This window comes from Herpailurus yagouaroundi, unplaced genomic scaffold (assembly GCF_014898765.1).
Source record: "Herpailurus yagouaroundi ecotype Mexico unplaced genomic scaffold, PumYag 218, whole genome shotgun sequence".
Taxonomy (NCBI): domain Eukaryota; kingdom Metazoa; phylum Chordata; class Mammalia; order Carnivora; family Felidae; genus Herpailurus; species Herpailurus yagouaroundi.
The window spans coordinates 6,315,775-6,330,978 of record NW_024412449.1 but is presented as its reverse complement, the minus strand read 5'-3'; the positions used below and the strand labels follow the sequence as shown (position 1 = coordinate 6,330,978).

Below are 15,204 nucleotides of genomic sequence, written 5' to 3'. Positions count from 1 at the left end.
TTTTGTGTGGTGTGTGGGGGGGTTGTTTGTGGGGTAGATTATTTTGGTTTGTTTTGTGTGTCTGTGTGTGTGTGTGTGTGTGTGTGTGTGTGTGTGTATGTGTGGAGGGAGTTGCATTTCTGCCAATGTTCCAAAAAGGGAAAAGGAAATTCTAACTTGTCTAAGAAGGCATAGTCAATGACAACAGTGACAAAAATGGATTTGCACATTGATCCAATCTCAAAATCGCCACATATTTGCTAAAATAAATTCAGTGTTTCCCTGGCAAATGTTCTCCAAATATTCCCAAGAATATTCACATTTTTAACTTGCTATAGGAACCCCACCAGTTTGTGGGTTCTACAAAAAATGTGGGTTTCATTTTAAGAATCCCAGAGATGGGGAGAAATATGGTAAAATTTTCAAGACTATTTGGAGATATAGCAGCTGATATATTACTTCATGTGGCTTATGGTTGCTGCCTGCTCCCCCACCACCCTCCTCCACTAAGGGTTGCCAGATTGAGCAAATAAAAATATATAATGCTCAGTTAAGTTTGAATTTCAGATAAACAAGTAAACTTTTAGTATAAGTGTGTCCCACGCAAAAAATATATATATATAGTTTATCTGAAATTCAAATGTAACTGGCCATCTTGTATTTTGTCTCACTACCTTCTTCCTCCTGCCACTCTTGAACCCCACCCCTTCAGAGGGGGTCCCCATGGCTGTTCCCTCAAGACAGAGCTCTTCCCTTTGACCACAGCCTTCTCTTTCCCATGGTTGGCACCTCCCACTCCCCAGAGGGAGGCTAAGTAAGCACCAGGTAAGGCCAGCCCCTCTCTGTACCTGGAATCACTCCTCCCTTTGACCATCAAGTCCTGAAGCCCAGTGGACCCTTTCTTTCAGACTTCTATGCACAGGGATTTCATTGCATATCCCTCTTACACAGCCCCCTCAGGGAATCCCAGACCATCAGACACACTTGTATTTGTGTAAAGTCTGTGTGACATATTGTTCTGTCTGTTCAGAATCCTTTCTTTTGGGGAGCTACTCTCCCATTCCATGCATTTCAGGAAGTGCTGATCCTTTCTTACTTAGCCATGGGGGTGTGGCCTAGACCATGAGACTTAGGGCTCTCCAGTCAGAGAAGTTCATCTTCCAGACCACAGTGATTGTTCAAGGCTTGGTACATATCTAGAGTCAGGTCAGAAACCTCTTCCAACTTCTCTGCTAGACCTGTTGGTAAAGACGATTCTGTTCCTTTAGGGTCATTGACTGTAAGGATGGTTTAAGCAGACCATAAGAGAAATGGCTCTTATGGCCATTTTCTCCGACACGTAAGAGCCACTCTCTGAAATAAGAAAGGGTGACTATAAAAAGAGCAACAGACAAGAGAGAGAGTGAAATCTTGATGTCATTGTTTAAAAAGAGCCTGACATACCTAAAACTAGAAATCATTACTTTTTAAAAAGTAAATACAGTGGGTCATTTAATTTTTGCTTAAGCTAGTTTGGATTGAACGTGAATCCTAATATGTTTAAACCTCAGTGGTTTTTAGATCCATGTTTTTTGAAGCAGGCCTCCTTGGCCCCATGAAAATCCAGCAGTGTAGCTAAGCACCTGTTTCATTGTGCCCAAATTCTGTATGACGTTCGGGAGTTGGTCTCTGTGAACATCTAAGCTCTGTAGGGGACAACACAGCCTTTCTCACTGGATGCCAACCAGCCTCTGTAGGAACGTAGTACAAATTACTCTTCAAATAAGTACATGCACACACATAAGGTTTGTTACACATACTCTGAATCTAGGTGTTCAGTATGCTATCTATTTAATTATCAAATGTGGAGCCACCAACCTTCCTGTGTGAAAAAGAATTAATAATAATTAGTGTTATGATGTCCCAAGTTGACCATCCAAGGCTGAGTTCCCTTGGATTCAGACGTCTGGGCATGTCCAACAGATTACTGGAATTGGTACACATGGAATCAATTTGTGAGGAGTCATGACAGTAATAAAAACGTGTAAAAAGCAAAACGAGGGGTATCTATAACCTTTCTGTGGGGCACTGACGGTCCAAGGCAGCACCGACATTCTCAGCTGTGCTGACACCAGCAGCAACAGCTGGGGTGGGGGTAGGTTTGCAGTGCTTAGGCACAAGGTCCTCAGGTGCCTCTACACTGTTGACTGAGGTATGGGAACTAAGAGATGTCTCTGAGGAACCCCAGAAATTGACAGGGCCCCTAACTGAACTTTAATTTCCTCATCTAAGAAATGAGTCACGAACTACATCTGGAATTCCTTTGATTCTTCTTCTTTTCTATACAGAGGGAGCCAAAGAAGAAAAAGAGATTATGAGTTACCGCTTAGAACTGACTGGTCTTTACAAAAATAAAAGGGAGGTAATGGCACCAATGAGGACAAGTGACATGGTATTAGTACAAAGCTAAGTCAAGTCACAGTAGACCTTCCAAGACCAAAGATCTGTAACAAGATATGGCTTATTTCCAACATGGAAACTCTAGAAGTTTCTAGAAAGATGGGGAGCTACTATTTAAGCAGCAATTGATCACAAATATAAAGTCAAAGGGATATTCCAGTATGACACAGTACACTATTTCCTTTCAATGTTGATATGATATGTTTCACATTATCCCATTTTATAGAATAAGCACAATCCATAGTTTATTATATTTAGAAGTTTATTTTATACAAAGAGTCAAATCACATGTTTGGTGACTGACATTGACACATAAGAGGGGTTACTGAAACTCTATGGTATAGGAGGTTATAAACAGCCTCTAGGAGGAAGGGATTTTAAATAACTGATTTTGAGCCATTGATGGTAAATGTGGTTGTTCCTGGGAACTCATTCCACATGGACTTTCCCCACATCTTATGTTCCAAGTTTTCTGATCCCCTATTATCCAATGTTATTTTCGATTTGTTCCTCTGCTTTTCCACTCCTAGTACCCATTAGTGTAATCTCTCATCTATCCATTCCTTTTTACACCCTGTCTTCCCCTATCCTCCGGTCCCTACCCCCACCACCTTCCCAACCCTTCAGTTCTATCTGCTTCCCAGATAAATGCTGCTCCTACCCTCCACGTCGTTCATTCCTTTGCCTCTCTGCCTTTTCCATTAGAAGACTTCTCTTGAGCCTTTGCTATATTATTGTCACAAGGACATTTTTGCTTTTCTTTCCATTCATTGCTCAAGCTGGTTTTGACAGAAAATGAGTTCTTGCCATGGGATTTCTTTTTATTTGAATGTTCCATCTTAAACGATACATCGCTCATCTGAACTCCCTTTACCAGATTCTTTATTTTAGACTTATACAGAGATAATTCCAAATCCCAGGCCCTGTTACATTTTATAGATTCCATTTTTTCTTTAAAATGCTTCAGATCCTGCTGTACCGAGGGAGAAATTTTGAGGGAGAACTTTAGCTCAAAGTTCGAGGAGGTCTCTTTTCTCGATATGTCCAATAAAAACCGTGTACTGAGGGTCATCTCCTCGTTCTCTGCCTGCCCCTCTTCATCCAGAAGGCTGTTTACTTTTCTGTGGGACTCTTTCCCCAGCTGACTCTGGTCCTCTTTCACCAGGTAGGACATGGCATAAAAAAATTCCTGGAAGCTAATGTGGCGGAAGGTATAGAACTTCTTGATGTCAAATCCCTCTTGGTAATCCATGCTGCTCAGGAAAGCAGCAAGCCTGGTCCCATCTAAATTGTGCTTCCTGAGGTCAGCTTCTTCAAACATGAACCTCTGGTGCTGGATCCCCTCAGCCGCTAAGGAGCACAGACCCCTCAGGACCCTGTGCCGGGTAAGCTCAGAGCCGCCTCCGTTGTCACTGGGCGGCAGGAAGGTAGAGACATAGGCCATGAAGATGTCTGTGTCATTACTGGGAGTCTCTGAGATCTCCCTGCCCTTCTCCATCTGCCCCTTCAACCAGGAGCAGACCACCCAACAGATGCCTGGAATCTGACATGATTTGTAGAGAGCATCATTCCCTTGTACAATGTCAAAGGCATTTCTGGCTTGCTCCTCATCCGTGAAATAGGAGGTGAAATACCTCCTCCTCTCATCCTCAGAAAAGCCTAGGATGTGAATATGATGCGACTGTTTCAGCAAGGGCTTCAGATTCGGCAAAGCCAGGGGCCGGGTGGTGATAAGAAGTGAAGATGTGGAAAGTACCTCTCTCCTAATTAGAGAGTGCAGGATTTCCCCCATAGAGCTCGGACTCAGCCTCTTCAAGCCCTTTGCAAAGGGCCTCTGCAGCTCATCAAAGCCGTCCAGGATGAACAGCAGCCGCTCTGGCTCCCTCAACATCTCGTCCACAGGTGCCTGGTTGTCCCCACAACACCAGAAGAGGAGCTGGTGCAGTCTGCCCTCCTGCAACAGGACCACTTCTCTGCAGCTGACATAAAAGACATAATCAAACCGGCCTTGGTAAAGGGTGCCAGTGGCCCAGTCCAGCACCATTTTTCTGGCCAGTGTTGTCTTTCCAGTGCCAGCAGACCCCTGTAGTACCACTGTGGGCGGGGCTTGGTAAGGCCTTTCTCCTGGATCAAACAGAGCCTGCAGCGACACAGAGTCCAGCTCTTGCTCCAGAACGGGGAGGGCAGACGATTCTGGTCTCTCCGGGCTAGGCCTGGCCACGAGGAGCAGCTGGCTGTGGCTGCCGCAGGGTCCCCCCTCTTGCCTCTCCTCCAGGCCGCGCACATGCTCTCGGTATATTTCTCTGTAATCTGAGCCAGACACATGGGGTGTTAGCGGGTGACATGGAGATAAAGAAGGACCAAGAGGGCCATTCACACTCTAGATCCTGATCTCTAGTTTCATTTTGTATGCTAACTTCTATCCTCCTGAAGTTTATACTTCCAGCCACAAGGAGAGTGACTGCTACAGATGTGTATGTGTGTGTACCTGCACACATTTACATGCCTGGTGTGCATGTGTACACCCATATGAGTGTGCAAGGGTGTGTTTTGTGTGTGTGGGTATCTGTGGGGTATGAGTGACTATATCCACACATGCCCATGAGAGTACGCCTATGAAAGCTTATGTATTTTTTTAATGTTTACTTATTTTTGAGAGAGAGACAGAACACGAGCAGGGTAGGGGCAGAGAGAGAGGGAGACACAGAATCAGAAGTAGGCTCCAGGCTCTGAGCCCGATGTGGGCCTTGAACCCACGAACTGTGAGATCATGACCTGAGCTGAAGTTGGATGCATAACTGACTGAGCCACCCAGGCACCCCAAAAGCTTGTGTATTTTTGTGTGAGGAAGGCATGTCAGTGTGCATCAGCAAGTAGGTGTTTGTAAGAATATGTATATGTGTAAAAGTCTCTGTGTATGTGACTGAGTGTTCCAATGAAACATCCTCATTTCAAACGGTGAAGACAGGGCCGCCTGGGTGGCTCAGTTTGTTAAGCATCTGACTCTTGACTTGGCTCAGGTCATGATCTCACGATTTGTGGGATTGAGCCCCTGTGTGGGCTCTGTGCTGACAGTGCGGAGCCTGCTTGGGGTTCTCTGCCTCCCCTTGTTCTCTCTCTCTCTCTCTCTCTCAAAATAAATAAATAAACTTTAAAAAAACAATTAAAAACTTTTTTAAAATTGAAATGATAAGGACAGAGAGGGGAGAAAGGGAAGGGAAGCTGGAGGATAGTGAAGTAATAGAAACCTATTTTTGGTAATCAAACCAGGTGCTCAAGATAAACCAGCTTCTGAGCAGAAGCCATGACTTTGTGCCAGAAGAGGTCTCAGGTGTGAAAGGGGTCTATGGATGGAGCACAGGCACCACCCCCCCATCACCCCATGAGAAGGGACAGGAGACCTTCTGGTCTCCATGCCCATCCTGCACTCTAGGGCGGCATCAATCCATCAGTTCCTTGAGAGAGAAGGACTCAGAAGCAGACTGTCCTCTGTGGGAAATAGCCTGAGCTGCCTGCTAGGACAGCAGCTAAGGCAAGGTCAGACCCCCACCACCTGATGCCATTTCTGCTGCTTAGCGGAATCCCCTTCACCAACATCTTCCCCAATCTCTAAGTCCTTCTCCTCTCCTCTTCTTTTCTGTGGCACTACGACTGGAGGCAGGAGGTGGGGGCATTATGGCCACAAGATAATAGTAATCTTTCTGTAAATAAATCCCCACCCTCGGCTCAGGCTGTCAGAGCCTTGGGCTGGAGACCACCAGGCCCCTGGGCACTGGTGCTCCTAGGCATGGACAGAGGGCAAGAGTAAGAGACAGCATAAATCACAGGCTGTGGGAGTCTCTGGAAATGTCATGGGGGTATCATTCCCACGATACATTGCTTACATACATAGTCCTGGGGCTACCCTGACCTCCTGTCATCCCCTCCTGCACTCACCATTCAGACAGATGTGGCTGAGCTGGTCCACTAGTTCCAACAGGTTCATGACCTTCAGGATCCTGAGCACCACCTTTGCGGCCTCCTGTGCTCCATACAGGGAAATCAGCAAAGAAGCCAGGTCTACCGGGCTCAGGTCCTCCAGCTCCCCCCGAGCCAGCTGCGGCTGCCTCTCAAGCAGGCTTCTGTCCCGTAAGTGGAACTTGAATAGCTTGAAGCTTTTCTCCTCAAGGTCACTCAAAACCCAGAGCAATGCCTTTCGGGGGCTGTGGGCCAGGGCCATGGTGTTGGGGTGAAGGGTCGAGTTGAGACCAGTGACCTGGAGAAGCAAGGAAGAGGGGAAGAGAGTTGAGCACTGAGGGAAAAGCAGCCTGCAGGCACCTCAGCCACTCTCCTTTCTAGGTGTTTAGCAAGCTGCTGAGCCCAGGCCAAGGAGAGAGGAGAGAGAGACGTGTGCAAAATTCCAAGAAAAGCGAGTAGGTGGGACAGCAGGGAATTTTCTTACTCATTCCCAGCTGTGCCTCTTTGTCAGCTGACGTGTGTCTGTGCCAGCAAATAGGAAGGAAGGGATGTGGGTGTATAGGTTCTATCTCTCCATCTCTCCCTCCGCCCCCGTTCTCCCTCTCACACACACTATCAGGCCCTAAATGCCTACTTAAGACAGTTGGGTTAAAAATATATACTTCTTTAAGTTTTCAAAGTGAGCCCTTCCCTGACTTTGTGAACCTATCCAGAGTTGAAGCATACTGGCTAGGACTGCTGAGGAGTCCTGGCAAGAAGGTAGAAACTCTATATCATCAACCCATTGGCTTCGCAATCAGCCTCATGGACTCAAGCACACACAGGATTTCAAAGCTGGAAGTTTTCTAATTCAGATAAGGAGACACGTTCAAATAATAAAAGAACAGTCACTTTGAGGGCTCACTTTGTCCCCCATGATTTCTTTTCTTTTTTTTAAATTTATTGTCAAGTTAGCTAACATATAGTGTTTACAGTATGCCCTTGGTTTTGGGGGTAGATTCCCATGATACATTGCTTACATACAACACCCAGTGCTCATCCCAACAAGTGCCCTCCTCAATGCCCATCATCCATTCCCCCTCCCCCACCCCCCACCAACCCTCAGTTTGTTATCCATATTCAACAGTCTCTTATGGTTTGCCTCCCTCTTTGTTTGAAACTATTTTTCCCCTTCCCTTCTCCCATGGTCCTCCGTTAAGTTGCTCAAGTTCCACATATGAGTGAAAACATATGATATCTGGTTTTCTTTTATTTATTTCACTTAGCATAATACCCTTCAGTTCCATCCACATTGTTGCAAATGGCAAGATTTCATTCTTCCTCACTGCCAAGTAGTATTCCATTGTATATATAAACCACATCTTCTTTATCTATTCATCAGTTGATGGACACTTGGGCTCTTTCTATAATTTGGCTATTGTTGAAACATTGCTATAAACATTGGGGTATATGTGCCCCTATGAATCAGCACTCCTATATCCTTTGGATAAATTCCTAGTATCACTATTGCTGGGTCATAAGGTAGTTCTATTTTTAATTTTTTGAGAAACCTCCACACTATTTTCCAGAGTGGCTGTACCAGTTTGCATTCCCACCAACAGTGCACGAGGGTTCCTATTTCTCCACATCCTCACCAACATCTTTTGTTTTCTGAGTTGTTAATGTTAGCCACTCTGGCCCATGTGAGGTGGTATCTCAGTGTGGTTTTGATTTATATTTCCCTGATGATGAGTGATGTTGAGCATCTTTTCATGTGTCTGTTGGCCATCTGGATGTCTTCTTTGGGAAAGTGTCTATTCATGTCTTTTGCCCATTTCTTCACTGGGTTATTTTTCCCCATGATTTCTAAGTATTATCTCTCTTGATCATCACAGAAACTATCTTAGGGATTATTCCAGATAAGAAATTTGAGAGAAAAGTGGTTTTCCAGAATTTTCCCGAGCCGGACCAGTGGGCAAAGAGGCAGGATTTAAATCATTGTCTATGACCTGGGTAAACAGGAACAGAAATATGTGAAAAGAAAAACCATAGAAGACAGATGCAGAAACCATGTCGTTAGACTAACTGCTATCCCCCACTAGAGAGAACAGGATCTTGAATTGTGTTTAAAATATACAGCTAATATGTTGACAGGGTGGCAGTCTTCAGAAGAAGAGAAGCAACAATTAGCAGAAGACTTCAGAGTCCAGAACTACCCCTCTGATCTATAACCAATGGGAAATCCATCTCAGTAGCAAAATGTCTGAGAGCTAGAAAAAGGTATTTGGGAATGGGGAAAGCCACTGAGATTCAAATGCCAGCATTTTAACTATGCACCAAAAAGTGACAAAAAAATTTTCAGAGTATGTTAGGATACAAGGGACTTTGGGTGCAAGTCTTGGGGTAGTTTGGAAAAGCAAGCCTATTGACACAGGAGTGATTTACAATAAACTCTCAGGCTCCCCTGAAAGTCTCTGCTGTTGGCAGAGCTAATTCAGGAGACAGCAAGAAAAGATAGCACTAGAGGGTGCCAAGGAGATCTGCTATCTAGGCTTCAGGCCATTTGGACTCAAAGAGCTGGAGGTGAGTTAGGGATGACTCACCTCCCTTAAGCAGGAGCCCAACAAGCTGGGTCCTGGGCACTGAGGGAAACAGATCTTCTTTTCTAGTCAGACCCCAGCCAAGCCTGGGTCCACTTAGCCCAAACCCACTAGTTCACTTCTTCTTGGTGGTGCTGGGATTAAAAGGGTGGGTGGGACAATCCCGTCACCTCCCCTTTCATACCTAATAGGCCCTGGCCCATCTGGGGCTGGGAGAGATGAAGCACCCCGGGGCCTCAGAGCAGCAGAAACACCCTCTCTGAAACCCCAGCACTCTCCTACAACTTGACACAGGGCCAGGCTGGGGCAGTCTGACTCGCGAGGCAAAGGAATTGAGGCACTGTCACCACCATGTCCTCAGCCATGCATTGCACCATTTCTTCACATTGTTTAAACCACTGGAGGATGTGCTCCACCAAAGTGAAAAGGGAGAAAGACAGGAGCTCCATGAAACAGGAATCCAAACAAGGAGGAAAACAAAGCACCCTCCCCACTCTGCCCAGGGCACCTGGTCAGAGAGCCTAGAGTGGGGACAGGACAGAAGCCCTGACTGAGGAGAATAGGGCTCTCAGATCATCTCCAGGGGGAAAAAAGAATTGACAGAATAACAGATGCTTCTAGGCCCTCTGGAAGATCTTACTGAGAGGCTACTAGAAGGTATGGAGAAACTAACATTCAATACCAAGAAAACTAAACAAATAACTAGAATATAGAAATTCTAGCTCTAGGAAAAACAAAAAATAAGAAAGAATTTTACATAATAATAAACTACAACACTCCATTGTAAATAATGTTTGCATAGAAATAATAATGGAACCGCTGAATATTGATCTAACTAAAATGTATAATATAACCATATTGAAAGGACAGTGGTGGAATATTATGGCATAGGAAGTCAAGAGATAGTGCATAAAATTGATGAGACAAAAGGTAGCAGTAGACATTTATTATTTAAAAGTGCAGAGATGAGAGGCACCTGGGTAGCTCAGTTGGTTAAGCATCTGACTTCAGCTCAGGTCATGTTCTCACAGTTTGTGGGTTCGAGCGCCACGTCAGGCTCTGTGCTGACAGCTCAGAGCCTGGAGCCTGCTTTGGATTCTGTGTCTCCTTCTCTCTCTGCCCCTCCTCCACTTGTGCTCTGTCTCTCTACGTCTCTCAAAAATAAATAAATGTAAATATAGTAAAATAAAAAAATAAAAGTGCAGAGATGCAAGAGGAAACAATTTAAATATAAAAGCAGTTGCCTCAGGAAAGAGAGAATGGAGGTAGTGGAGTAGGGAGGGGGTTGGAGAAGTGGACCAGGAAAGTACTGGATTTGGAGCATAAGCTTTTTGATGTTAATTGATCTTTTAAACCATGAGCATATATGTTATAAAATAAAAATTAGCAAAGTAAGAACAGGAGGTAGAAGTAGAGATAGTAATACTGTATTGCATATTTGGAAGTTAGTAAGAGTAAATCTTGAAAGTTCTCATCACACAAAAAAATCTGGAACTATGTATGATGATGGATGTTAGCTAGATTTGTTGTGATGATCAGTTCACAATATAAACATATATTGAATCATAATGTTGTATATCTGAAATAAATATAATGATGTATGTCAACTAAACCTCAGTACAAAAGAAAGTACATTAACTAGTGTATATAGACATATCTTTCAGGAAGCTTGGCAACAAAAGGAATTGAGAGGTCCTGAGAAGATGTGGGGGATGTGGGGCCAAAAGAAGGTCTTGTTTGTTTTAATGTGAGAGAGTATGGGAAGGATTTAGATGCTGATAAAAAATCATCTGACACAGGAATCAGGTTAGAAATACAGGCAAGTCGGGGCGCCTGGGTGGCGCAGTCGGTTAAGCGTCCGACTTCAGCCAGGTCATGATCTCGCGGTCCGTGAGTTCGAGCCCTGCATCGGGCTCTGGGCTGATGGCTCAGAGCCTGGAGCCTGTTTCCGATTCTGTGTCTCCCTCTCTCTCTGCCCCTCCCCCGTTCATGCCCTGTCTCTCTCTGTCCCAAAAATAAATAAACGTTGAAAAAAAAATTTAAAAAAAAAGAAATACAGGCAAGAGAGAGAAGTACCAGAGGAGAGAATTGAGCTGTGGATTGAGGCAGGATTCAAAGCAAAAGCAAAAGATTGGCCTTTGACAGGAGAATGGAGGGAACATCTTCCATCTATGCCTGAGGAAAGTGACAGCGTCATTTGGCAGAGCAAAGCGGGTCTGTGAGTTTTGTGGTCAGGTGAGGGTACTCATGTCTGGTGGTCCCTGGATTCTCTTTGAGTGATGAGTAAGAGCATCTCCTAAGGGTGGGAGGGCTGCTGGTGAAGAGGGGAGAAGCCATAAGGGAGCAGCTTGGAGCCTCTTTTGTGCACCTTTCCCCCTACCTCCCCAAGGCCTCTCGTGCCCAGTGCTCAGTGAGTTCTGCCAGAATCCAGGAGAACAGGAAGGAATGGGAATTGGTCTCTCCCAGAGACTTAACCAAGCTGAGGCTAGAGACCAAAGTAAGACAGCAAAGAATCAAGCCCAAGAGATAAAATGGGAAAATGGAATGAGACAAAGCCACATACATAGCATGACACAAAAAACTGAGTCCACTAACTGAGAAGACTCTCAGACTGGCCTTCCCTAGAAGGATCCAAGTATGGAGATGATGGGTCAGGGATTGAAAGTCACACTGGAAGGAATAGAAATGAGATGTAAAAAGACTGGTTTTAATTGAAGGGTGGAGACAGGACATGAAATGAGGCAACCCTGTCTTGGCTGTGGGCAGAACTGAAACTGGAGCAATGGAATCCGAAAGGGAAGAGGTGGAGACAAAGAGACAGAGGCCAAGGGTGGAAACAGTCAGAAAAGAGATACAAAACACAGAAGAGAGAAATAAGCGGATGAAACAGAAAGCTCTCTCTCTCTCTCTCTCTCTCTCTCTGTCTCACACACACACACATTTATACACTTATTCTGTAAAGAGGGTTTTTCTTAACAGCAAACTCTCAAGAAACAAGAGTAACTAGAAATATGTGTGGAGGGATTGAAGTCTCTGAGTCAAGCTACCAGAATTCCGTGCCTGCATTATAATCTTTCCTCACCCATGGAGGCAAATGCCAAGGCAAAGTTCAGTATACATCATCACCCCCCTGCTTCCAGGCCTGCCTAATAGAGGTAGGGGCTCCAACTCCAGACCATCCCTTCCATGCAAAGGCCCCTTGAAAAGGTGCCTTCTGGCCCCTATGGTGGTCACCATATTCTCTTTTATACTTTGGTCGGTTCTAACAAAGTTAGCATATGGGGTTGGTAAGTTTAAATGTCCTCTTGAGATTGACTCCATATAGCCATTTGGAAGTATCCATCTCTGCTATGAGAGGCTGCCTTTTCTCAACAGTACTCCCACATGGCCTTGGAGGAGAAGGAGAACTACATTGTCCCCAGTGACTTGGCAACTGCTAGCAAGATGGCGGTCAGAAAAACAGGCAGGCTGGCAAAGTACATGCACAAATCAGAATGGGAAATATCAGAGCTAGAACATTTCAAAGTCCTCGTATCATTGGTACAGCTATTTAAACTCAAAACAAATGAGTTAAAATGCATGGTAACTTCGGCACCTGTGTGCTGCTGGAACACCACCACTCCATCAGTCAGGGAGTTGATGTTGAGGAGAATAACTATAATGGCTTCCAGTGCTTTGACAAAACTTCAGATGTATACCCTTCTGGCCAAGCCTCTGCAATTCCATACTGTTAGAGCATTCATTGTACCCCTTTGGGGTTCCACTCTTTTTTAAGTTTGTTGTGCCTGAGCCACAAAAAGAAGTGTATATGGATTTCTATGGAAATTTTGATTCCATGAAAGATTTTGAGATGAAGAAGGCAGGTGTCTTTCAGAGTGCAAAATGATATTGGAATATAAAGGTTTTATTTGGATTGAGTTCCATAGAAGTTTGTCACTGACCTGTAATCCTTAACTATGAAACATGAATATTGTACACTAAGGAATCACTTCCCTTGATAAGTAATTAACAAATAAGAAAAGAAAATGCATGGCAAAATCAAAAATAATAATTAAAATGCTAAAATTAGAATGTGTTTCTTAACTAGCAGAAGAACCTTAAGAAAACACAATCAGACAAATAACCACATTATAAGGCCAAATAGAAGTTAAAAAAAGAAAATGGAAAGTGTAACAAAAATAAACAATAAAATGTTAGAGGGGTGCCTGCGTGGTTCAGTCAGTTAAGCGCCTGTTGAAGCCCCATGTCAGGCTCTATGAGGACAGTTCAGAGCCTGGAGCCTACTTCAGATTCTGTGTCTCCCTTTGTCTATGACTTCCTCCACTTGTGCTCTGTATGTCTGTCTCTCTCTCAAAAATAAACATCAAAAAATTAAAAATATAATAAAATGTTAGAAATTAACCCAAATAATAGACTAGGTATGGGAATCCAAAGAATTCAAATGTGGGCAGTTGGATTTTTTAAATATTTAGGTATATGCTATTTACAAGAGATCCTCCTAAAACATAAAGATATGGAATTCTTGAAATCAAAAGAATGGAAAAAAGATATATAAGAATACACTTACCAAGGGAAATCTGGTATAGCTATATTTATGGAATTCAAAAACTAGAAGAATTAAAGAGTATATTACTTAGTCAACCCATATATATTTGAAATAAACCATAATTTTTAAGCAAATGATGTTACACACAAATTCAGGTGAATAGTCACTTATCAGGGTGGGGCGGGAAGGCAATGAGATCTTGGGCATGAGCAATAGGTATATGTAAAGCAGCAGTGCTGGATCCAACCCATACCAGCTCTTGAAAGCCAGTTGGCAAATTTTCAGGAATTTTGAGAGCCAGCTGTTAAATTTTGAGAGCCAGTAGCTTGAAGTCAACCATGATAGGAATATCTATACTATGGAAATTGATAACAAAACTAGGGTCACTTTTTTTAAGGGAGCTGGTTATTAAACATTTACTAGCATACCACTGAATGATAATATGCTAATACTCATGATAATATTACCTATTATAATGTTCTAATTTTCATAGTAATAAAGTCTATTGTAAATAATTCTATTTTAATAAATTCATATTCTAATATATTAATTAATAATACTACTGTTGATAATCTTCTAATCCTTGGTTTGGGTTGTAGGTTCTGTTCATCATTTTAAAAAATGAATGGATGTTCTAGTTCTTGGTTTGGGTAATAAGTCCTATTCATTACATTATTATTTTTTTTTATTTTTTTTCAACGTTTATTTATTTTTGGGACAGAGAGAGACAGAGCATGAACGGGGGAGGGGCAGAGAGAGAGGGAGACACAGAATCGGAAACAGGCTCCAGGCTCCGAGCCATCAGCCCAGAGCCTGACGCGGGGCTCGAACTCACAGACCGCGAGATCATGACCTGGCTGAAGTCGGACGCTTAACCGACTGCGCCACCCAGGCGCCCCTCATTACATTATTTGAAAAATAATGAGTGCCTCTTCCGGGGACGGCGTCTGTAGGCATTCAGAATGGTCCAGCGTTTGACATACCGTCGTAGGCTGTCCTACAACACAGCCTCTAACAAAACTAGGCTGTCCTGAACTCCGGGTAATAGAATCGTTTACCTTTATACCAAGAAGGTTGGGAAAGCACCAAAATCTGCATGTGGCGTGTGCCCAGGCTGACTTCGAGGAGTTCGTGCTGTGAGACCTAAAGTTCTTATGAGGCTGTCCAAAATGAAAAAAACATGTCAGCAGGGCCTACGGTGGTTCCATGTGTGCTGAGTGTGTTCATGACAGGATCAAACGTGCATTCCTTATTGAGGAGAAGAAAATCATTGTGAAAGTGTTGAAGGCACAAACACAGAGTCAGAAAGCTAAATAAAGAAATGAAGCTTTTTTGAGTAATAAAACAATCAAAGGCAAAAAATAATAATAAAAAATAATAATGAGTGAATGAATGAATGGAACTAAAAAAGCAGTTCATGAATGAACCCAAGTGTCATGAACCAAAGAGTATGATTATTACAATTTTGTATACCTGCGATAGAAAAAAGAGCACTAAGTTTCTGGAGGACATCAAGTATCAAAAGAACCTCCACTAATGAGTGTGGTCCATGGACACCTGAAAAGAACCACCTCACTTTCACAGCAACACACCAGATGCAAGAATGAGAAGATGGGCACATCTAGCCCAATGGAGGTGATTCTTCTTGGCTCCTTCACTGAGAGAGCCTCTCAAAGGTCAGCTCTGGGCTACAACACTGGCCCA

At 43.7% G+C, this 15,204-nt stretch overlaps 1 protein-coding gene and 1 pseudogene across 2 annotated transcripts; one reads left to right on the top strand and one right to left on the bottom strand.

Annotated features, from left to right (window-relative positions):
• Nucleotides 1-2,588: 2,588 nt before the first annotated feature.
• Nucleotides 2,589-6,804, bottom strand: NLRP10 (NLR family pyrin domain containing 10). Of its 2 annotated transcripts, XM_040456970.1 has the most exons (3): nucleotides 6,355-6,804; nucleotides 3,080-4,728; nucleotides 2,589-2,599 (listed from the first exon to the last, which is right to left on the bottom strand). In XM_040456970.1, the coding sequence occupies exons 1-2, from the start codon at nucleotides 6,635-6,637 to the stop codon at nucleotides 3,092-3,094; spliced, it is 1,920 nt and encodes a 639-aa protein (XP_040312904.1). In that variant the 5' UTR covers nucleotides 6,638-6,804; the 3' UTR covers nucleotides 2,589-2,599; nucleotides 3,080-3,091. The 2 variants fall into 2 exon arrangements, with proteins under 2 accessions (XP_040312904.1, XP_040312903.1); XM_040456969.1 differs by lacking the exon at nucleotides 2,589-2,599 and having other exon boundaries at nucleotides 2,660-4,728.
• Nucleotides 6,805-14,428: 7,624 nt separating this feature from the next.
• LOC121018270 (60S ribosomal protein L34-like) lies at nucleotides 14,429-14,856 on the top strand (annotated as a pseudogene).
• The last annotated feature ends 348 nt before the right edge of the window (nucleotides 14,857-15,204 follow it).

Excerpts from the sequence above, each read along its gene's own strand:
- NLRP10 (XM_040456970.1), bottom strand. The coding sequence starts at position 6,637 with ATGGCCCTGGCCCACAGCCCCCGAAAGGCATTGCTCTGGGTTTTGAGT. Across the intron at positions 4,729-6,354 it reads CAGCCACATCTGTCTGAATG|ATTACAGAGAAATATACCGA; the intron begins GTGAGTGCAGGA and ends TGTCTGGCTCAG.